The sequence below is a fragment of the Epargyreus clarus genome, unplaced genomic scaffold (genome assembly GCF_041222505.1).
Source record: "Epargyreus clarus isolate Ecla_fem2 unplaced genomic scaffold, WU_Ecla_fem_2.2 ptg000015l, whole genome shotgun sequence".
Classification (NCBI taxonomy): domain Eukaryota; kingdom Metazoa; phylum Arthropoda; class Insecta; order Lepidoptera; family Hesperiidae; genus Epargyreus; species Epargyreus clarus.
In genome coordinates, this window is record NW_027332223.1 from 13,150,337 (window position 1) to 13,171,567 (window position 21,231).

The 21,231-nt window shown below is 36.1% G+C and overlaps 1 protein-coding gene across 1 annotated transcript; it reads right to left on the reverse strand.

Moving 5' to 3' along the window:
- Window positions 1-12,150: 12,150 nt before the first annotated feature.
- On the reverse strand, window positions 12,151-19,700 carry LOC140748204 (uncharacterized). The gene is made up of 13 exons (XM_073080959.1): window positions 19,395-19,700; window positions 18,846-18,998; window positions 18,370-18,455; window positions 17,775-17,882; window positions 17,244-17,390; window positions 16,875-16,937; window positions 16,624-16,739; window positions 15,584-15,747; window positions 14,664-14,821; window positions 14,322-14,468; window positions 13,985-14,117; window positions 13,390-13,531; window positions 12,151-12,752 (listed from the first exon to the last, which is right to left on the reverse strand). The coding sequence occupies exons 1-13, from the start codon at window positions 19,561-19,563 to the stop codon at window positions 12,374-12,376; spliced, it is 1,965 nt and encodes a 654-aa protein (XP_072937060.1). The 5' UTR covers window positions 19,564-19,700; the 3' UTR covers window positions 12,151-12,373.
- Between the last annotated feature and the right edge of the window lie 1,531 nt (window positions 19,701-21,231).

Below are 21,231 nucleotides of genomic sequence, written 5' to 3' on the forward strand. Positions count from 1 at the left end.
TATGTTTACATCAGCAGGGTTTACGCTGTTGTGTTCTGGTTTAAAGGGTAAAGCACTTATCATTCCAGCTTAGTTCTTATCACATGATGTATCTGAACAGAGTTCAACTGGAACTTGTATATATCGACTCCGGCGGTACCACAATTATGTCTGCCTAATAACAGCAGTGTTATGCACTGTTGTGGTTTGCTTTGAAGGGAGTAAGGGAGACGTATATTTCAGAGGAATTTCAGCAGAGTCCTCAGAGGTAGTCGCTCATCTATGGTCGACCTCAGGTAACAATCTAATTTTATCTGGGGTTGATTACAGATCTTCATGAACATCAGTATCTACTTATCATCAGATAGACTGCATACTCATCTGCAACTTGTGAGTTATAAAAAAAGCGGCAGTAGCCACTTCAATTCAAGTGTCCCTACCCTGTCTACTACTACGCCCTACGGTGTACTACGAGTATGGCCTACGTCTATGTAAAAAAAACCATTGTCAATGCTACAGAAATGCATATAGCTGAGACTTCATATCAATTTACGACCGGATTGGCCCCTTATATAGCCCCATATTCTAGAACAGAGTAATGTACGGCTCATTTCTGTTCAGAATGCCGTGCAATTTGAAGCCAATTTATCTTTGTTCTTCAACTGACCTCAATACTGTTTCGCTCATATCTACTCATATAGTACGTGCAGATTCTGTGAATGTATTTCTTTATCTCAACTTCATGTTTTAATAAAAGGCTCATTTTCTATGAAATTTAATTAGCAAAACATTCTATGAAATTTAATTAGCGAAACAAACATGTCTTTTTTATAATATAGGAGTAGCAGACGAGCATGCAGTCCACCTGATGGTAAGTGGCTACTGCCGCCCATGGACATCCGTAATCAACCCGAGATAGGATTAGAATTTCCTACCTGAGGTCGGCCACAGATGCGCCGCTACCCCTGAGGACTAAGCTGGAACGCCTCGGAAAAGTCTCCCTTACCACACCCTTCAAAACGGAACAAAGAAGAACCTAACACTGCTGTTATTAGGCAGAAATAGGTGTGACGGTGGTGCCGCCGGAGTCGAACCACAAACAGTTCTACCACCTTCAAATCTCGCTAATGATAAGTACCTACCACACGAATACTTGAAATTTCTGTTTTTAAGCAGTAATAAGTGTTGCGTTGGTGTCACCGAAATCGAATCACTAAGGGCTCTACCACCTCTAAATTCTATTACCAATATGGTTTAAGTAGGTACATTAATTTCATTAATCCGGTACTAATCCCTATGGAATAAAAATATGAAAAGGCTTCATAGAATGATAATCACGTACACATCTTTATGAGATGTAATTAATACCTGCGGACTAATTCGACAAGTCCTACAGGAATTGTCATGACGCTCCTAGTATACTTATAGCCACTTACACATTTATGAAATATATGTGATACTGGGCCATAATTCAAATCAATATCAAGTATTATGTAGAAACAATAAACTAATACTCTTAATATTAATATTTTTAAGCATGGCGGACTTCATGCTTCGACTGTAACGGCAAGACCGCCACACTAATGTCTTATGATGTGCAGGTTTCAACAGTGTTGTAATCTCACTCCCACTATTTAGACGAATACAATGGTACCTTATATGTTAAAATCTGTAAAGCCGTTAAGGCGTGCCAAGGAATGAGACGTACATAGACTCCACAATCGGGTAAAAACATTTCAAATAGATCAGGAAAATGCATGACGTAACCAAACTTACGTATTGTTTACCCTGCGGGATTAAAAATGCTATTATACTCACTCCACAAGATGAGATCACTCGTGTGACGCAAGTAAACCGCATGAGACTTCCATGAGACGTCCTATGTTATATATAAGCGTTATGAAATTCTCGTAGACGTGCTACGTCAGCTTTTACGCGGTTTGCGTTTATCTGGCTTAGGCGTAGACTCGAGCTTTATGTTTGGGGTTTATTTAGTAAGTTACATAGACGTAGTACTAAGATTAGATACAGCGTAATACATAGTGTAAGAATGTTACAATTTCATTTATAGATAATGATTGGTCTTCGATGTAGTGTTGTTGAAAAAGAGGGGCATTTTTAGAATACTTATATATATATATATATATATATATATATATATATATATATATATATATATATATATATATATATATATATTAAGAGCAACATAATTACAGTAAAATATGCGTGTATTTATATTTCTAATATCTAACGTGCTCCTTTATATCTTTATATACTGGCAGACTCACACACACGTGTATTGCGTCTTTTACGTATTTATTGCTGAATGATAAATTCGAAGAAGAGATTGGAAAAGTCGGAAGCATGAGTATATTCAAATCATACGCTAAGAATGTGTTCCCTATCATACTCGATACAATTACTATCTAGTCTTTTCTACATGCATGATTCAAATAGTAGGTTTGTTTACGATATTAGTAGCTATTACGTATAATACTCGTATACGGTAAGTAATCATCGTATCACGGTAATACGCCTGAACAACTTCAAACGCTTATTAAGCTATCTTTTCAAGTAAATAATGCAAGCCCAATCAACTGACCTTCTCTTTGAATCACTGATTCAATATTACGTTGTTCGTGAGCCATCTAGCCAGTGCATTATGTATGCTTCGTTTATTGCTTTCCATTCGAACGTTTTACGTGATAACTGTCCCCTTACCATGAGTTTTCAAAACATCCCACAATTTTACGTTACGTTTACTCGATCCATTATTCTGTTCGTTTGCCTCGGTAGACTGATTAAACGTAACAATTAGTAAGTGCTCAAGTCTTTTTGTCTACCTCACATGTTCGCAAAAAAAGAGAGACAAAATATAAAGCGCCATTTTGTCAATTTAGACATTTAATGTTACGTTACTGACACTGTAGCTTTGATACAATCCGCTAGGGGCGCTGATTGGAAATTGTATGGGCAAATACGTAAACAAATACCAAAACAGTCATATTTGCCAAAACGTAAAAACTCATGGTAAGGGTACTGTTTACGTATTCAATACACGTACACTTTTTCCCTTTCTACAATTTTAACACCGACGACGTTCGCCCAATAACTAGTCTCTGAATGTATTAAGAAAATTTCAGTGTATCGATTTTATCAGAATAGAGTCCCATATCTATTTATGTTAGCAGTGCCAGACTTGTTATTTGAAATTCGATATCTCTGATTTTACTTTACTGTATGAAACCTGTGCCCATATTAGTTATTCCTTTATTAATTATCAATTGCTATAACTAAGTCGGAAGAAAATGTTGTTCATGACTTCTATATAGTAAAAAATTAATTACACTTAGCGAGCGTGGTTCACAACAACATAAAACCTTTTTGTTATGAAAAGAGACCCGTGCCCAGCAGTGGGTCAAAAATCTATTTTTGTTAAGATTAAGTATATAAATGTACTAGTATTACCCATTTTATTTCTTCACGTTCTAAACAAAGAAAAGTTTATAGCACGACGTTTTAAGCTATATAGCTGGTTTATAGCAAGGGTTGTTCCTCGGAAGCGCCGAGCACCGCTCCACGCAATAAATCTTGCCCAAGATTCATGCCTCGGCGTGATAGGGTTGTGATGACGTCCCATTCTTCTCGTACCGTAAACCCCCATTGTGCTGTTCCTTTTACCAAATACTTATATATTTAGTATTTTTTGTATATCTGCCTGTAGAGGGAGATATACAATTATCTTATTGTTATGTTATCTTATTATAGTTATCTTTACTAAATTTTATGCCGTTTAATCAACTTTTAAACATGTGTGTGTGATTGTAGGCATATACGTTTTTTGCCAAATCCAGCATTTTATTTAAAGTCTAGGCTTAAAAACCGGCGATGATCTAACACTTATAAGATAATCCAGCCTTATAACCAAGTCCTCGTCCAGACACAAGTATTGTAGGAGTTGTATACTATCATTAATATGTGTAGTAGAGATATAGTACATATATAGAATTGTGCGGACTTTGTTCAAACACACTTCTGACTGTAATCCTCGGAGAGGCGCGTCCATCATCCCTCTGCGCACGTATCGCAACCTGATAACGCCCGCTCCCCGCGCCCCACCCGCCGTCGGACGCAACAAAATGGACCTGATATATCACTAACAAGATTCATGAGTTATTACCTTGTGCCATCCAGCCTTAGCTTTCTACCCTCCACACCAATAAAGGTATCGCGACACAAAGGCTTTATTCATCTTTCGGGAGGATGCTAAAACAAACTCCGAGCACTGTGTTGCTGAAAGTGGCATTAAAGGAAATAATTAAAAACCTTGTTAGTCTCAAAGCAATAAGAGCGCCGGCAAAGGAGCGTCGAGCGCAGAAAATAAAGCACAAGCGCTGTGTTAGGCGGCGCCGCCTGAAACCTGTATAAATGCAGCACATTTCCAGGCGTCTCGCTCTTTATTGCCTGCCGTGCAAGACAAAAGAGCTAAAAGTGCGCCTAGGGAATATTAATAAGTATTTATCTCGCTGCCTGATAGGTGTAAGCGTGCGTCGTGGATCTCTGAAATTCAAATTTCGTAGCGCTACGAAACACATTTTGAAAATAATTCGACTCCATAGGCACCACGGCACGCCTTCTACTTAATAACAGCAGTGTTAAGCTGTTTTCCAGTTTGAAGGATAGTAGGTAAGGAAAGTGTGGAGAGTTACCACTTATCTTCAACGTGGACGGTATCCTTGTTGGATACTTCAAAAATAAATTAAAAGCCATATCGGGTTATATCGTAGCAATTGGTAGCGACAAAATTGTGATTCCACTATAAATGCAATTTACTTATTCATCGCTAAATAATCCCGACTCACAAAGAATTCCCTCAATCCCTAATCCCGCACAGGGTAAACAGGGTATTACGAGCACGAGGAAGTTTGCACTCCCTCGGTCCCTGGATAAACTGAGACTACATACGCGGCGGTCGGGTGCTCCCGCGCCGGGGGAACGCGGCCGCTCGACCCATCGGCAAAATGCACACATTATAAATTTGTATATCCGTCTATAATTACATATTTACATGCGCGCGTAGACACAGAGGTAAGACAGAATTCTCAATGAAGATGAGCGGTTATATTGAATGACTCGCAGATAGTGTCTACGTCTCTACGTTCCATCTATGAAAGGTGCAAACTCATGCGAAACGTAAATAATAACGAGGGTGTATCGCCGTGAACGTAGTCAATTTGTAATGGCGTCACGCGGTCTGGCAAGATGGCGGCGTCTACGGGAGGAAAACACGACGCCATTATTTGCAGATCTCGTATTCCATTTTCAAAGGATCTTTAACTCCAAAAAACTTTTCGTAATTCTTTGTATAAAGTTGGTGTATATTTTAAGCGAATTTAAGTATCATCTAAATTTTTAATGTTTCATAAAAAGTTGGCAAAGTATGTTTACCTATTGAAACTTTTTTAAGGTGTGCTATAATGGGTAACGGCAGAGTAACATAAAACCATTAATAAGCCTCTTACCCTATCCGTCTAAGTCAACATCGGTGTAGCGAGATGCGGCGGGGTGGCGTGGGGGCGCGGGCGTCGTCATGGCGACGCACGGGGGCGCGGACCCGAATTTTATCGATTCGGGTACAGACAGCAGCCAGCCGAGCTTTGCCTACACTAACACGATTCAGCGCCCGTGTTTGCAGATCTCAGAGGTTTAGAAGGGCTTTGGCATTTGGTAACACGTACGACGCTTCTGTTTAAATAGCTGTTTACCCACTCAACCCGCGTCGTTTGCAAATTGCCGTTTTAACGATATGTATTTACACGTTGATCCCTAACAACTTGACATAAATATATTTATTAATAAGCATAGCATAGACACACAAAATAAAGAACACAAACACCCGGCTCTAGACATCTAAATTATTTATTTAGATATTTTGAATAAAACCTGGAAACTGAAATCCTCTTCTTAGGTAAATATTATAACCTACGTTATTCTACATACTACACTCCTCTGATGCTGTGCATGCTAATCTGCCTACGCAGTTATTCAATCAGTTTATAACAAAAATATTGTTATCAAAATGGGTTGAAGCGATGAATAACTTCACATAGCAATAGCACAAACCAACCAACGTTAAACGCTGTTTGGTAGTTATCGAAACATCACAGAAGTTGGATGCATGTTGCTGACAGCTCGCTAATAGCAGCGCTCAGAGCGAAGCGAAAACTGACGCCCAAACAAAGGAAGCTGTACCTGAACAGCTTGTAAATTATTAATTAATACCTACAACTTTATGTAATGCCTTTGTTTACGCTTTATAATACAAATTGAAATTGTTAACTTAGCGCTGATTATATAACAAAGGAAATTATGCTTGGGTATGTAACTATTATAATTAATGATAAAGTTACTTTTATAATACTTTTCGTAGATGTAATGGCTTTACACTTTATAATAGCAAGTAGTTTAAAATTTAGAATCAAACTTGCCTAAAAGCATGACTTAATAAATCTATGTATTTCGTTGCGTTAATTAAAAATGTTGAATGTAGGTAGTTCTTAAAATGTGTTTCAGTAGAACTAACTCATATTGGTAACGAAATAAACGGTTTCTACTCAATCAATTGTAATGTATTTTAAGACCTAGAAGACCTAGAACATTTTCACACTTCACACTCTTATAACATACAATTACCACACAAATATGACCTTGCAATTTATTGTCATCGGCTACGAAAACACCAGTTTATGGCATATTCCTGACAATTCCAATTAAGGCACGAACGCTATTACGGGATCTCGATTGTTAATTAATTACTTTTGGTTTATAAAATGAATATGTTTATTTTTTTTATAATTTCGTAGTTTATATTTTGTTTACGACGAATGTAATGTTGATATAATATTAATTTCACCTTTGAAGAAAATTAAAAATAGACAATTGAATGATTTAAAACGTTAAAACTTATTAGTGATCGAAGCTTAAAACGACTAAACTGCAATTCGTCAAATGGTGGCAAAACAATTTTGAATCACCGAAGCAATCTTAGAACCTTTTATATAAACAAGCCCCGAACTGAGACAGTCGTACCATGGCTGTGTGATGAAGGAATATATTCTGTCAGGGAATTCGAATTATTATGTGAAACTGCTATGCTTCACTTGCCTTAACTTGTAACTTGTATTTAGATATACTTTAGGTAAGATAATTAAAAGAATATATACGGTCACATAATACATACACATAATATATTAAGCGCACAGATCTTTATTAAGCGTCTATCGATGAGTAATTAGACATCACCACATTAACAATCATCCAGTGATTGTCAATGGAAGGAAGGAAGAAGAAATGATACTCGTATCTAACCACGAAACTTTAGAGCATATTTACCACAGGATGGAAAATTAGTTGTCATCCAGTCTTGTTGTAAAAACTAAGTTTACCTATTCATTTTTACCTACTTTATATAACATAACTTATTCAAATAAACGGATGATTTTATAGTATAAATTAGTACCTACCTACTTGGAACCTTATAAAATATGGAAATTACCACAACTAAAACAACAATCTGTAATAAAGTTCTTTCGCAGTTTCTTCTCCGTTGCAGAGTACTTTCATTTGCTTTTAAACTAGTAGAAATACACAAAAATATACTTACTTTTAATTTAAAACTCAACGTTTGGAAATAAAAACCAAAACCGAGAAAGTTTCGGCGCGTGTTGCCGACAGCTCGCTAATGGCGCTGGCTGGACGCGGCTTGCAATTAACACAGATGCCAAATTTCCATTGGCGCTTATTTTTTGGTTTCCGGCCGGCAATTTTATAAATACTGTATTAGTCTACACGACGAAGATCTAAAACCGGATACTTTTTAAAAATTAATCCATCCAAAGGCCAACTAAGGGTTTCTACCGCCAATGTTTCTGTACCTACCCAACTCCATATAAAACAGCTCTAGCAGAATTCGTTCACAAATGCGTCGTCACTCTTGAGAACTTCAATAGTTACCTCAAATATATCTCTACTAGCATCCGCTCTCTTTCATCGTGGCACCTCCCCGGTTGAACCTCCTTATACAACATTTTTTAATTTCTACTTTTAATGATATAACTAAATCACCACATCTTTTTACGTACCACATTTCCACATCACCACGGCTTTCTAGATAAAATTAAAATATAAAATGATATCGAATAATAAGGATATAATGATATCACTTTTTGGAAATCGAGATACGGTCTAAGTAGAAGTTATGATTGAATATCGATATAATTTCTCATTATTATCGCTTGTGACAAGGTGGTCATGAAAGGGTGCTGGAACGATCTGAGTTGCGTCAATTATGAATTATTGTAGGCCTATATCCGAGAGAGGCATTCTAAAAGTTGACGGATACATTAACTTCAAATTTGTATTTTATAAGTGTAGAATTTTCCTAATAATTATACATAATTGTGTTTATTTCGAAATACTTATTTATTTTTCTCAAATGATTTATAGTAGGTAAACTCTACCACATGTACAATAAAAACAAAAAAGGGACAGCGATAAAAATATGGTCTAGATAACACAAAAATTATGCAGGCACACAACAATTCACCCCAAGCATAATTTAAACGAAACGAGAGCAGTAGTTACTTCACATCGAAAACACAACTCTCGAAGTGATTTTTGAGTAGGGATAAAAAGGAATGTAGGGTCGCAAAGGGTTTGCGAGATATGAACTACTACCCTTCACGTGCCTCCCCTATCAATTGTTACCAGTTACGCATATTTTTGCCGCAACACACATCCCTGTGGGCATCGGTCGTGAGTTGGGATACCTTTTATATCACATCTATAAATACAACACGTTAATATTAAATTTGTTCATCTGTGTCTTTTGAGCCTGGAGGCATAACATTACGAATTTCGTAGTAGAACTTTCAAAAGTTATCCGCTATAACATTTGTACAAATTTTCGACTAAAACAAAAACGAGGCAGTAGAACACAAGCAATTTTTTCAAATGCTCCTCACAGCCAGCATTCGCAACAAAAAGTATCGCGGGGTCCGATTAACACAATATCCTTGAAGATGTCGCGCGCAAAAAGGGGCATAAGGGGACAAAAGTCCCTGAAACATTTCTCATTGAGGCGAGGGGGCGGCAGGGTGTGGGGCGACCCCTTCCACGCCGCGGCTCCCCGCTACGTGGCAGTCTCTCCGACCACGGTGTCCATAATTTATGCTCTCACGCGGACCACGAAAAATAAATGAGCATCAGTAACAAGAGGAAATGGAAAAGTAACTCACGTTTCAGATTGAGACTATAATGTGATAGGTGTATCGATACGAGACGCGTTTCCTTTCTCGGGCGATTGCTGGAAAATTTATTAATTTAAAACCTAACAATGTTTTGATTTTGTTCTTAATATTTTTTGTTAGATTTTATAAACCAATACATGTATATCTAAAAGTATTGTGCGACTTACGGTTTGTTACATAACTCAAATTATTTGATTTTTAATAAAAGAAAATAGAGTTCAATATAAGACGCGAATAGAATGCAACGCTACTAGATAGGTACTATGTGCCACGTGCACATTATAAAACAGTATCTATGTCTATTAAAACAATTTAAGCATTGATTACTTTTTAAAAGCATCGTAATCTTCTTCACTGCAAAATATTAAAAGCACCTTAATTAATCATACCTCTTATGAGAGACTTACTGCAATACTTACTGGTATTGTACTCTACATTACCTTAGCCAACAATGATCATGAAATAATTTATACAAGCAAACGTAACGCAGTCTGTGTACTGCTATTGTTGTAGACACCCTGTGTATGAGGCCAGGCAGATCAGCGCACGTTCGCAGTACAATACGACACATAATATATCATGACATTGTATTAATTTGTTCTGTAGTCTCCGTATGGCAGAGCGTGGGGGCGCCCAGAGCACTTTTTAAGGTGTAATTAATGGGGCCGGAGCACCTCTCCGGCTTATTTTGATTCCTTGTTTTCTTTGCGAGCTCCGAATTTCAAAACGATGGACAGCGCCGGATAGATAATTGAATCAATTTCGGGAAAATTAAGGAAATACAAATATTTTCTCTCGTCCTTACGAACAAAAATGGAGGCAATTAAATGGATCTAAATTTACGTAATTTTTACTGTATATAAGAACGATTAAAAATATCATTCTACGCTTAACCGGCGTTAAATAATAAAGAAAAAAAATACATTTTGTTCGAAAAGAAACAAAAATACGTTCATATTGCATTTAACCTGAAAGGTAAACAAAATACTTTTATAATATAACATCATTAAACACGATTGCTAAGTTAAATGTTACAGCTACCTACGCTCGTAAAATCGCGTACTAAAACACGACATAATTAAGCTTCTGTGGTAAAATAAACCACCGCTTTTTAAATTGCTAAGTAGTACAGACGGCTTAATTCGCGAAACTTTTTCCTAGTGCGGTTTTAGAGGTTGCCCAGTATTCTCGCTCGCAAGTGCATATTCAGTTTTTTAACTACTTGTGTGGTAGACATCCGCGCCCGCAAACCCCAATCTTTTTGCAAAGTTTATTGGATTCATACAATACCTATAGTATTATAAGAGGTAAAAACTTTAAAAATATAAAAAAACATACTTCTGTTTATCAATTAATTTATTTAATATATTTTGGAGATACAAGTTAGCTACTGTTATGTTAACAATTTTATTAACAAAGATGATGTTTCAACTTGTAACTTAGCAAGGCGTACAAGTTTCTCTAATGAAAAGCGAATCATATTCCAGCTACGACTACAGAGTGCAGTTATATACGTCCGTGCGTTAAGAGTACCTTTCCTGACGCGCGTGTTTACGAATCCATGCGTGTCCCACCCGCTTGCATGCCACTTGCATCCTATCATTTCATACAGATCGCAGAGACTGCAAAGTTTTCAAGCATAAGCATGAAACGCGCGTGCCGGAAATACGCGCGACAGAAAATCCTCACTTTTCGTAGGTACTGAAGGTAATTTGGATTAAATAAACACACAATGTCTTCACAATTTTATTTCCAAATTCTTATTGAATATAATCGGGTGGGTATTTTACTAATCATTCAGGTATTGACAGTGCACAATTTTGATTTTTTACTGTAAATGGTGGTATATTTACAGTTTTTACACGTCGCTTTTTTAGATTTCGCATGAATTTATTTCTTAATTAGAACAACATTTACAAAACAACATAATTTCAGTACTTGTTTTATTTTGAAAATTATGTTATAGGCGAATGGTAAATATGCAATCAAATTTAATAGTAAAAAGGCAGTTACAAAATTATTAAAACATGAAATATTTGATATACACAATGAACGGCCTATAACCTCTATCACATTAACTTGGTGTATTAAATGGGTGGCTATTATAATATAACGAACGTAATTATGAGCCTTTGACACATATTGGTATGTCGGTATACTGCAAACTATGAATATCAAATGGAGCATTCAATCAATGTGATCATTACTGCGCTAATTTGTCTTTGGCCACTGACCTGTGCAATACACATTACACAAACGCTGATTAATGTATTCAAAGTACTATACTACATATAATTATATATGAAGCAGTTGACTATATCGCAGCTATTATATTGCTATTCATTTGATGTGGTTCCCAAATTGCTTCAATTATAGAATTGATTAATTAATACTAGTGTGCTTTTATATTTACTTTTATAAAACCGCCATTGAAGATAAAATATGTTATAGGTAAATCCCAAAGAGTATAGTAACCTATATAGGAGTACATCCACGATTCTGGGGGTATATCACGTAAATGTGGAAGTCAGAAAATTATGTGCTCCGAGTATAACATCATTTCATAGAGAAATATTTTTTTGCCTGCCACAGGCTGTGTCTACCACGTTTATAATTACGTAATTAACCGTCTTTATCTATCTACAAACTCCAAACCAGACCCAAGTTCAATATGACACATACTTTGCTACATTTAAAAACTGGTAATTATTGGTATATTTAAGTAAGCAGCAGTGTTGTCACTGCTGATATACACGACAAATATACGATTTCCCCAACCAAACTTACAGAGGGATCTATAAAAAAACTTCTAACAACTAAATAAGCTACGCTACTTTATAGTTAATGAAAATACAACCAATTCATTTGTATACTTATATTATTAAAAGGCATGATCCAAGGCATCAGTTTGTAAATTTCTTACATTTACAAAGGATTTTCAAAATCTTAAAAACTATCTTTGTCAAAAATCATTATACATTCATTTCAAAATCTTCTCTTGAACATTTTAAAAATACTTAATAACATAATTACACATAATTAAAGTAAATTGTAGGTACAGAACAATTTAAAATTAATGTCGTTTAACGCCAATCCGACATCGCCTGCGTCACAAACTCGCGTAAGTGCGGGAACTCTTGTTCGATGACCGTATCGAACAACATCTTGTTGTTAGCCTCCGAATGGTCTATCGCTTGCAACTGCATATACGTGTACGGAGCTAGAGCTAAGTGGTTCCGTATACTCAACTTAGCGTCCGCGTCAGGTACAATATGACACAGCTTCCCCACCAGCTGTGGGTGTAACTCTCTGAATATTAAACCTTTGTGCCTCCCAGTAAGACACTGTTCATAAAAGCAGTTGATTATGTCAAATGTGTATGCTTTTAAGATCTTTTTCTGTTCGTGTGATTGTGTATCCATCCCGTTCTTCTGTTTTATAATTGCGAAGGCTTCCTTGTACCTGGATCAATTAAAATAAATTATTAACTGAAAATTTTTGGTATGATATTTTTATGTATATGGTTTTACCATGATAATTTCAATGAACTCAATTAAAATTAGGTACTGTGAGGCATAAATAGAGTTTTTCTGATTTGACATTTGAAATTTTAAGGACATAATTAAAAATGTCTTGAAAAAGTCTAATGTCTTAATAAATGATTGGAAATTTGTCGTGAAGTTTTGGAAACTATATAAGCAAATTTAAACTGCACATTTCCTCACAATCACGGCAATTTAGTAAAGTATTCACATAGTATCTTTGTCGTGGGGAGATATATGGGAAAGGAATTACAATACGAATTAAATTGAAGCCAATTACAGATGCACTATCACGCGTGAAGATGAATAGTCGGCACATATGTAAGTCGGTCGGAATCTACATCGTTCCACGGAAACGTAGAATGGTGAGGGTGTCTTCATGGTGGGATCGTACTATTTCTACCACCTTAGAATTAAATAATTGATATTTAGCATTAAGTCCGCCTCTTGCACCACATTGTTTTTAACATGGTCAATTAAATTAAATTTAAAGAGTAAATTAATAAAACAAATAAATTGAAGTGTTTAAAGCATAGTGTGATCAAAGCGTGTGTCACCTCAGGATGAGCGCGGCGGCCTTGTCGAGCATAGCAGCGGAGGGGCTGAGCACCGCGCTCGTCAGCAGCAGCGCGGCGGGCGGGGCGCGCCCGGCGCAGCGCGCTGTCGCCACGGCCGCGCTGTACGACACGCGCATGTCCTCTGCGAACACCAGACATTGATGTTAGTGGATGTCGTGTTGTGGTCGACGCCGGTTTTAGGTTTCTTTAATGATGATAGCTACACCCACTAGAAACTCTAAAGCCACTAGTGATCAAACGAAATCGGTTGACAAAAACCAAAAAGTTTCGCCTTTAATAGTTTCGCCACAGGCTACTTATATTTAATTAAAGGTAGTCTTTAAAGTACATGGAACAACATAGGGCATATCGTAAAACATATTTTTAATAATATACAATATTATATTAACTTGTATATATGTATACTAAAATATACATACATTTACAATGCTAACGCATACACGTCATTCTATATCAAAACTATTACTATTAAATAAAGTACATTAACGAATTAAGCTAAATAAAAATAAAAGCAAATTAAAAAACTACCAATTCCTACATTAAACATTAATAAATGTATATAAATAGTACCAACCAGGACTTATTTGTAATCCTTTTTCACACATCTCACTAATTTTGGCTACAACTGTCGTTAAAATTTGCGAATAATCTGATTCTGAAGGTTTCATACTCATGAAATAAAGTAGGCTTCTTGTACTCGAATACACCTAAAATAAATATGAATAATAAAGTTATATTCACAATAATTATTACCGTTTAAAGTGTTTTGCGTGATACATCTTTAAGAAAGGTTTTAATCACATTATAACCGAAACATAGGACCTCGATTACTAAATTTTCGGCGATAACTACAACGTAAATTAGAATAGCAAACCTGTATCTCTTTGACTATTGGCTTACAAGTCGCTTACCAGATTGCTATACATGTTGGTGACGGCCTTCATAAGCGCACACTGCTCTATCGGTTGTGACCTGCAGTACACTTTGCTGAGAGAATCCAGAATAGAGATCACATGCTCACTGTTGTCGATAGCAACCCATTCCACAAGTTCCAAGATCTGAAAAGGAATACAAAGTTATTTTTTTGCGAAAATAATCACACAAAATAACGCATCGAGGGTTTGAATAGTGCACATGCATATCTAACTAATTTCAAATAGGACAAGACTTGGTGTCAAATTGCAATGCCTAATTCAAATCAATGGCTCATTTTTTTATTTTAATGAAGAGTTCTATTTAACAATATTACAAACCTCTACAACAAAGTCCCGTTCATTCCAGAAGGGCAGGTATTGCGCAAGAAATCTGGTCACGACGGGTATGCCCTGCATTAGAGTGCGCTGCAGGATTGCTAGTCTACACAGTAGATCTTGCTTCTCCATGTAACTGTGTGGTGATATATCTAGGAAACCTGCAATAAAATATATCTCTTATTATGGAACATAAATATATTGTGTATGTTGACTTTTTATAATTCCTGAAATATAAGAACATAATGCATGTGTATTTTTAATAGCAGCCACTGAAAGAAATACATTGTAAAAATTTGAACTGTCTACCTATTATGGTTCAATAGATAAAGCAAATAATGTCAAAAAATAGCGGTTTCTTGTATGGCAATCCCCATTTATTTCAACTTTTTTATATTTTTGTCTCTGTCAAAATTTCAAGGATCTATCTATTACGGTTCCAGATATAGAGCTCTGTGACAGATGGACAGACGGACAGACAGTGAAGTCTCTGATGTTAGATACGTATGCGTTTTTTGAATCTAGAGTGCTTCCTATCTCTTTTTTTCTTCTTATCTACTGTCCTGAAAAATTACTGTCAGATTTTTTTTTATAATATAAGAGTAGCAGACGAGCATGCAGTCCACCTGATGGTAAGTGGCTACTGTCGCTCGTGGACATCTGTAATCAACCCCAGATAGGATTAGATATTCCTACCTGAGGTCGGCCACAGATGCGCCGTTACCCCTGAGGACTAAGCTGGAACACCTCGGAAAAGTCTGTCTCTCTTACCACACCTTTCAAATCGGAACACAGCAGCGCCTAACACTGCTGTTATTAGGTAGAAATAGGTGTGGTGGTGGTGCCGCCGGAGTCGAACCACAAAGGGTTCTACCACCTTCAAATGTATATTTTATGACAAATCCCTCATATAGTTTACTAACAGTTAGTGAGCAGATGGTGCAGATCGTGCGCGAGGAAGGCGTGCGCGGCGGTGGCGTGCGCGGCGGCCAGCAGCGGCGCCGCCGCCGCCGAGCGCAGCAACGCGCGCAGCCGCGCCGGACGCGCCAGGCGCTGGCACGCCGCACCTTGCACTAGCGACGCTGTGCTGCAAACACAACATCTCTATTAGCCTCATTTGCATAGTCCGCGCCAAACTTCTAGTCCGCCCTGAAGTTGTTGCGCGCAGCTTTAGTTTAGGGCACATTAACGCAGTTATGGACCTGTGGGCGAAAGCGGGCAGCGGACGGGTGGCGCGCGACTTGTTTCTATATTCGGAGCGGAGTAGTAGTTTGGCGCGGACTCTACTTATTTACCGCAGCAACGCACGTAATCGTGCTGGACGCGCCAGCCGCTGGCACGCCGCACCTTGCACTAGTGATACTGTACTGCACAACAGAACATCACTGTTAGCGCTGTTAGTGCACGTTTAAATCAAAGTGTTTAATCAGCTGCTGACTGTCAACACGCTTGTGATTTTTTTTATAATATGGGAGTAGCAGACGAGCATGCAGTCCACCTAATGGTAAGCGGCTACTGCCGTCCATGGACATCTGTAATCAACCCCAGATAGGATAAGACATTCCTACCTGAAGTCGGCCATAGATACGACGCTACCCTTAGGAGTAAGCTGGAAAAATATGTCTCCCTTACCACACCCTTCAAAAGGTAAGGAACACATACTTTTCTTTTCGGAACACAGCAGCAATTAACACTACTATTATTAGGCAGAAATTGGTGTGGCGGTGGTGCCACCGGAGTCGAGCCACAAGGGGTTCTACCACCTTCTAGCAATGTTAGCATTGTTAGTATAATCCGCGCCAAACGTCTAGTCCGCTCTGAAGTTGGGACCCGTGGGCGAGAGCGGGCAGCTTTTGTCTGTTGACTGTACTGATTTAAATCAGCAAGTTTAATCAGCTGCTGACTGTTAACATAGATGTGAATGTGTCATGTGAAAACAATGTTTAAAATCATAAGAACTTACTCTGTGAAATCTAGGTAGGTCATCTGCTGTGCATCATCAGCGTATTGCTTTGACCCAACATTCAAAAATTCCATATTGGGAACCAAAGGATCTGCCTTCTTATTTCTGCCAGCTTCCTGAAAATTAAGTAAATAATATGTATTGTAAAAATATTACAATGGCTGCAAAGCAACCAATACCAAAACCCACCTCAGATTGACCTCCACCACAATACACTGGTAAAAAATTATTTAAGTAAATATATTACTTACTGAAATTGTTGGATTAATCCAGATAAGCCTTTCCTGCTCTAAGCCTGCACTATTTTGGTTACTCTGCAAAAAAACAAAAGGAAAATGTATATAATGTATGATATTTGGCAGAATCAATATGGTCTGTGGAAGCTCCCAGGTCTCGCATATTTCGATCATGAAGCAGTTCTGAACTTCAGTGGAAAGATGTGAATTCTTACTAATGGCTTACTTACTAATGAAGAAACAATCTTAGACCTCGGAGTTTCAAGAAGAACCCCTGTTTATATGAAGTTTATTACACTTACCATCAAATCATTTGCTTCAACAATCTAATTAAAATATGGTATTAGTTAACAATAGCAAAATCAATGAATATAACGAACAAACCTGACAACTCCTGAATCTGTTTAACAGATCTATATTTAACTTTCTGAAGGATGTGTGAATTGATATTGATGGGACATCTTCTGGTACACACTCAGGTTTGTAAGACTTGAACAAACCCAGCAACACTTGGATTTGGCGATACTTATTCTGTAAATAGAAAAACATTGTAATTGTATCTTTCTGTAACTTTTATCCCCACATTAAGATTGTCTAGTCATAATCCACTCATGTAACTCTCCTCAAACCACATGTAATCTTGTGTTATAGATACTGATTTTGTGTAATCCCTCAGACTATATCATTATAAAAATATAGCTTGAATGCAGTCTTATTAAACATCAGATGTATATTTTTTTTATTAACTTATGAGATAATTACGAAAAACTTGATTTAAACAAATAGAAATACCTTAGGAAATAGCAATTACTTTAAATGTTAATTTCAAATTTAAAAATACATGGGATGGTATGTGTAGAAATGTTTATAATGAAATAACATATAAAGTCAGGACCTATGGAAAAAAACCTTTACCTTTTTCCCTTCTCGTTTCTTAGCATAACTTAGCAGCTCAAGCACTCTTCTCCTGGTCACATCTACTGGCTTTGTCAGAGTATAAACTAACTTGATACAGTGGGCAGTCTGAAAAAGATAATAAATATTATCCTATTACATTATACAATTCATTTATTACATTGTACAAATCAGGAATATACAAATAATATTGTTATTGTATAATTTGACGACCCGCGTGGCGGGGCGGCCACTATACCGGTCTGACGTGCAAAGGGTCCCGGGTTCGATCCCCGGCCTGACAGATATCTAAATGATGAATTTAGATTTCTGTTTCTGGGTCTGGGTGTTTGTGTATTTGTCTATGTGTGTGTCCATGGCACCCACGACACAGGGAATCCTAGTGTGGGGCTGTGAGTGTAGAAAGTGTTTAAGTGTTTATTTGCACAATGTACCTATGAATGATAATTTAGGTGTAATTTACTGGTTGCTATGTCTAATTGACTTCAGTTATGCCTCAAGTCAGAGAACATATTTACAACAATAATGGTAAACAATTACCTTGTATGCCTAATATAATGAAATAGTAAAATAATATGTAATCTCTAATACTTACCAAGTCTTCATAAGATATCATAGTATAGAATATTTCATATCCTGAGTCTAAGGAATTCATATCTATGCAGTCAGTGTCCATTGCCGCTATAAACATAAAAATATATAGAACAATATGTTACTGTAAATTTAAAAATCATATTTTTGTTCAAGTGACTAGGCAAGGAACTAGCCCAATGTTAGGTACAAATTATATTCTTTAAGATTTAACCCAAAATACATGTACACTATGTATTTAAGCCAATATGTAAACATATGTAGTATTCTTCAGTATCTACCTGCCACTGAAATCATAATAGAATATGAATCACTGACATATTGATAAAAATATTTGTATCTGATCTTTGTGTTTAAACATATTAAAGGGATTATTTAATTTGAAAACGTTTTTTACTTAAATTTTGATTCTAGAATCTAGAAAAAATAATATAATTTTAATATTTAAAAACATAATTTTTCCCTAACTTGTTTACATACCCGTAACCCAATCCAGAACAAATCCGACCCTAGAGGAGTTTGCCTGGTTTTCAAAATTTGCCATCAGCCATCGCAAGGAATACTCAATGGTCTGGTCTATTATCCTCTCCTTTGGGACCAAACATACACCCAAGCTCACCCATTTTGTTATAGCTGAAACACAAGTCATTTCTTTATATCAAAACTGTTATTAGAAAAATGTTAATGTTTTGTGTGTGTCATTGAGTTTCAAAAATACTACACCGATATACACTATACCTGAAATAAAGTATATATTTCGGTATAAAATAAAGTATATATTTCAGTATAAAAGTACGGAATCATATGTTTTTTTTTTGTTTTGGACATAGATGTTGCTTTCATTGTAAAGACAAAGTTTCCATTTTTAGAAATGGAGCTATCTATAGTATGTCATAATCTAACTAATGTAAAATGCGGCTATTTTATGGAGCGAATAAATCTCATTCCTACTGTCTGTAATAATTATTATGTTGCAAACATAAATAGAAATGACATAAAGTCCGACATATAAATAAAGGAACTACTTACGGATGCTTAAATTCAGCCAAACTTTAAACAATGTATGAAAGTTCCTGTAATCCAACCCCTCATTGTCAACAACAGACGCTAATTCATCGACCTTACTCTGAAACAACTCTTTATCGAAGCCTTTCTTCAATGATTTTATATATTCAATTATTTCTTCTACGTCCGTCATTATTCCACCTTGTTGTTCCACTCTAGCTAAGATTATTCTGTCGCAAAAACCAAACAAAACAAATCTATTCCTTTACAGTTTACACTTAAATTCAAAACAAAAATACGTTAAATTTAAACGCCGCACATGACACATTTCAATTGACACCTACATTGGCGTCACGCTGACGTCTTCATTTTTTTTATTTCAGGATTAAGTATAGGGTTTTTATCCTCATAAGTCTATTGTTAACATATATATTATGAGACATATACACTGTAACAATGCTTAGAAATATATTTTAAATAATAAATATGGAAGACTGAACGGTTTTTATTTAACTTTTTTATAGTGTGGAACCGATTTTGATAATTTCTGAACGTAAATAATTTCGTTCCGAAATAGAATTATACTATAGTATTTCAAGAAATTAAATGTTATTGGAAATCATACAAAGTGATTCATATCCAGTTATTTAATTTAAGGCAGATATTTTAAACTTGAATACGAACAAAAATATAAATTGTAATTTATATTCCTTTACTTAATACTCTTATATTTTACGATCAAGATGTCAAATTTGTTATTGTCGTGTTTACAAAGCTTGTCGTGTATTATGCTCTGACATTTGTATTATATCAAAAATTATGTAGGTAAGCATAACAATCTAATTGATTGAATTCCACACAAAAATAGACTATTTAAGCTTGAAAATGATACAAACACATTATTTGCTTTTATTTTCAAAACATGCTCCGCAAACACATGTCATTTGATTAGCTTTCTTGTTTATGGTTTACAAGTTTCAGTGTGGTAATAAAATAAAATTTGCAGAAAATTACACTTCGTATAATACGCTTAAATTTGTAATTTTGTATCGTTATTTAGCTTTTTGATATTATGTATTACAAAATGAAATCATATTGAAATAGTTTCTTATATTTCGTTAGTATAATAATAAAAATATAACTACTAATGGTATTCTCTAGTGGTATTCTCTTCAATCACTGATTAACTGGATACATATTGTTTCGTGAATGTAATATTCATCGCTCACAAGTACAAAAGTAACAATAATGATGGTCATATAAAGTTTAATTTCATCTATAAATACTTAACGAACATGACCTTACGTGCAATCGATTAACTTCAATAAGTATTTTTTTTTTATAATATTAGAGTAGCAGACGAGCATGCAGTCCACCTGATGGTAAGTGGCTACTGCCGCCCATGGACATCTGTAATCAACCCCCAGATAGGATTAGATATTCCTACCTGAGGTCGGGCACAGATGCGCCGCTACCCCTGAGGATTAAGCTGGAACGCCTCGGAAAAGTCTGTCTCCCTTACCACACCCTTCAAATCGGAACACAGCAGCGCCTAACACTGCTGTTATTAGGTAGAAATAGGTGTGGCGGTGGTGCCGCCGGAGTCGAACCACAGAGGGTTCTACTACCTTAGAAATTAATTATTTAAAAGATTATTTGCTATAGTGTATAAATATTCTAATGTACTATACACATACAATTTTAAAAAATGCTCTTACACGATATTTGATAAGTTTAAAATATTCTTGCTATTATTATTTACTCAGTTGAGTAGCTCGATGTCTAGTTTTTTTATAAATATATTTGATGTACAGACACGTGAAACTTACATGCTTGTTATATGTATCGATAAACTATATTC